The sequence below is a fragment of the Austrofundulus limnaeus genome, unplaced genomic scaffold, assembly GCF_001266775.1.
Source record: "Austrofundulus limnaeus strain Quisiro unplaced genomic scaffold, Austrofundulus_limnaeus-1.0 Scaffold22, whole genome shotgun sequence".
Classification (NCBI taxonomy): Eukaryota; Metazoa; Chordata; class Actinopteri; order Cyprinodontiformes; family Rivulidae; genus Austrofundulus; species Austrofundulus limnaeus.
Genome location: NW_013952424.1, coordinates 2300908 through 2304235, shown reverse-complemented (window position 1 = coordinate 2304235; position 3328 = coordinate 2300908). Strand labels below are relative to the sequence as shown.

The following is a 3328-nucleotide window of genomic DNA, read 5'->3' as shown; positions in this document are numbered from 1 at the left end:
CATTAGCACCTCTAGTAATATATTTACTGAGAAAAATGGTGATGTGTTCAATACTTATTTTACCTGCTGTATTATAGTGTGTTTCTGTATTTGTATCTATTATTTGTTTGTTTTTTGATACAAGTCTTGACTAAACTGTAAAGGACTTTGGTCAGCTTTTGTTGTTTTAATGTGCTATATACATAATAGTGCTGTGTATTGGCAAGAATTTGGCGATATGATACATATGACAGAGGGGTCAGGATACTACTGTATATATCCCTCCGATATATTGCGATACTGTAAGCAAGGCGATTTGTTGTGATTTTTTTTGTCCAAAAAATTCTATTAAATTAAAACCTCTTACAGGGGAAAAAATGAAAAAACAAAATTCATTGTCTCAGAAAATTCTAATATTACAGAGACGTACTTTTGATACATTTAGCTGTGTTCTGCTTTGTATGTATTTTATTTTATTTGTTTCATATTTCTTATTTCATCCATTTTTTCAATTATTAGACTAAATTTGCCAATAAATAGTTTGAAAATATATTTTTGCAGCTTGTAGTTTTTAATATTAATTTACAATATGGTCACCCAACAATTAATAGCCTCTACCTCAAGAGGTAGAGGAGCCAAATAGCTGGCTCACTGCTGCCAACTAGTGGTCAGAGGCTGAACTACAACATAAAAATAAACGCCTGGCAAGAAAGTTGACATTTTAAACCTTAATAAAAAAAATCGATACAGGGCTTTAGAATATCGATACAATATCAGGAAATGAAATATCGCGATATTTCAGTGTATCGATATTTTCTTACACCCCTAGCTCTGGTATCATGGCTACCCAGCAACGGAGCTCAAAAGTGTGGGATCATTTTAAGGAAATGAAAGAGAAACCTGTACGATGCAATATCTGCAGAGCAGAACTTACCTTCCACAGCAGTTATTTTTAGTTAGCATATAGCTAAAATCTAACGATGGTTATATAATAGCAGCTGCATTCTGGCACGATAAGCTATGTTTTGTATTCAATTAACGTATGATCTGATTAGTCGACTGATCGAAAAAATAAAAATAAATCGGTGATTAATCTGTTATAAAAATAATTGTTTGTGGCAGCCCTATTTTCCTCAGAGTCAAAGTGTATATACTCAGATTACTTTGGCCTTAAACAGTTTTGAGAAAAACCAAATGATATCATGGCTTTGGAAGCTTTTAAGGTTAGGTGACAACATCTGAGCTAACGGGACACACCTCAAGCACGCTGAGGAATAAATAATTAGTCAAGATGATTATATGCAATTATAAAACACCATGAGAATGTCCTGACATCATCATCAGGAAACAGACCGGCTCTGTGTTCCAGGGATGAATCTGATTAGGTGTGAGATGTGCGTATTTTTCCCAAAACAAAAAGAGCTCATGATGATACCGGCTGAAGGCTGAGTGTCATTTTTCCACAGTGAAACAAGTCCTGCTCTGATAAGGGCTGATTAGCCACGAATGCTAATCAGTCAGCAAAAAAAGCACACACTGTTAATCTGGACTGTTTGCACGCTTACAATTTATCCTCCAGACAGATTCTGGGTCCGACCACGCTGGCGGCGCCGCTCGTCATCTTGAAGGCAAAATGCCCAGGAGGACAAGCCTTGGACAGCCCACATTTATGTGCGGCCGCTTTTGTTGCTGCAAACAAACACAGACAAAAACAATTCACACGTCAAGTAAACAACACACACGCATTAGGCTTAACTATAATAGTGTCATCTAAAAGCTTTCAGCTAAAAGTATATCTTTCTTATGCTGACTGATAGAGAATATGTTGGGCGTAACTTACGTGCTGCATTCAYAGGTGCAGATTTTGCTGCAAAGAAGTAAACATTTAAAACGGTTAAACGTCAGCCACAGCTTGTTGCTTTAAAAGAGAGAAACACAAATCTTCAGGGGTGTTAGATGTCGCATGATAAGCACGCAGAGCTTTTCCCCTCCCGCGTGTTTTGGATGTTTCTCTGTGTCAGGTGTAAGGAAAAAAGTCTAAAATATGCGAGGGAGGACTTGATCTTGCTCTGCAGAGGTGCAACAATAGGCAGCCGGAGCTGTGGCTCGACTGTAACGCAAACCAAAACCACAGGTGAATGAGTGTATTAGTCATAACAAAGCAGTCATTCAAACGCTAAATAAATAAAACGCTACACCCTTTTTTTTCTGACTGAAGTGCAGCCTTTTCACTGCCCCCCACTTGTGCTGCTTCCTTTTAACAAATTCTCAAGACGTCAAAGAATACTCACATATCACGTTGCCAAGTTTAAACTCCATATTTATCTCCAGAAGTTGAAAAGCCAAGAAGACAGCCAGGAGAAACATTAAGATTAGCGCTACTAACTTGAAAACACCTTCAGTAAACACAGGAGGAGGTAAAAAAAAAAAAAGTTAGTTTTTCAGTTGTAGCCATAAATCATTACATTTCGTGTTTCACGTACCACTAGCTCGGAGCATCTTGCGAAGCCTTTGACTCCGTTTTCCTCTCAACAACCTTGAGCAACACGGATAAATTTATCTTAACGTGACGTCAAGAAAGCGTTACCTGTAGCTTTCGAGTCTGGGCGACACAAAGTCAGTTTTCTTTTATATATAAACGACTTTGTTAATTTTATTACATTCACTTGTTGAAAATAAATAATAAAACCAGTACCCAGTTGTTTCTGCGATAATGTACACGTTCTTAAATTTAAAATATCAACAGCTAACTAACTAGCATCCACTGAGTGAGTCGTCTTCTCACTTCTTTATTTGTCAATTAAAGTACTTTCGTGGCTATATGTGATAACACATGCTGGAATAACTGCAACGGAACAGTTGTTACAATACGTCTTTGTTTGGCTGAAATACATCTAATGTGCTCTTACCTGTTCAGGAACTACAGAGACGACAAGCTCTCCGCTTCGCCTGGGAACCTGTGCCGAGCTGAACTTCCCTGTTACTTCCTGKCATGTCATCCGCGATGCAGAGATAGGACAATCTCGAGATGCATTACTCTGTCGGTAAATGCGAAAATGTGCAACAGCCTCACAAAGACTTGCTGTCTTGGTCACAGATGCACCAGCAAGACGTGCACCAACAGTTTGTCCTCTTTTGAACTCTGGTATGTCACCCATGATGCTGTGTGCATTGCAATATTTTTGAGAAAAACTGTGCTGTTACTCTGCTAATTGAACCTTCACACTTTGCTCTTGGTGGTGCAATTAATGACGATTGGCCACCAGGCTGGTCCAATGTAGCTATGAAACCTGTGTGTGTGTGTGTGTGTGTGTGTGTGTGTGTGTGTGTGTGTGTGTGTGTGTGTGTG

At 38.6% G+C, this 3328-nt stretch overlaps 1 protein-coding gene across 1 annotated transcript in view; it reads right to left on the bottom strand.

Annotated features, from left to right (window-relative positions):
- The window catches only part of fam3c (FAM3 metabolism regulating signaling molecule C), a gene marked incomplete in the record, with an annotated part of 5510 nt that extends 2436 nt beyond the window's left edge, over positions 1 to 3074 (bottom strand). The window contains 5 exon segments of the mRNA XM_014004196.1: positions 1545 to 1668; positions 1820 to 1846; positions 2271 to 2375; positions 2463 to 2515; positions 2889 to 3074. Coding sequence (XP_013859650.1) covers positions 1545 to 1668; positions 1820 to 1846; positions 2271 to 2375; positions 2463 to 2478 — 272 coding nt within the window.
- Between the last annotated feature and the right edge of the window lie 254 nt (positions 3075 to 3328).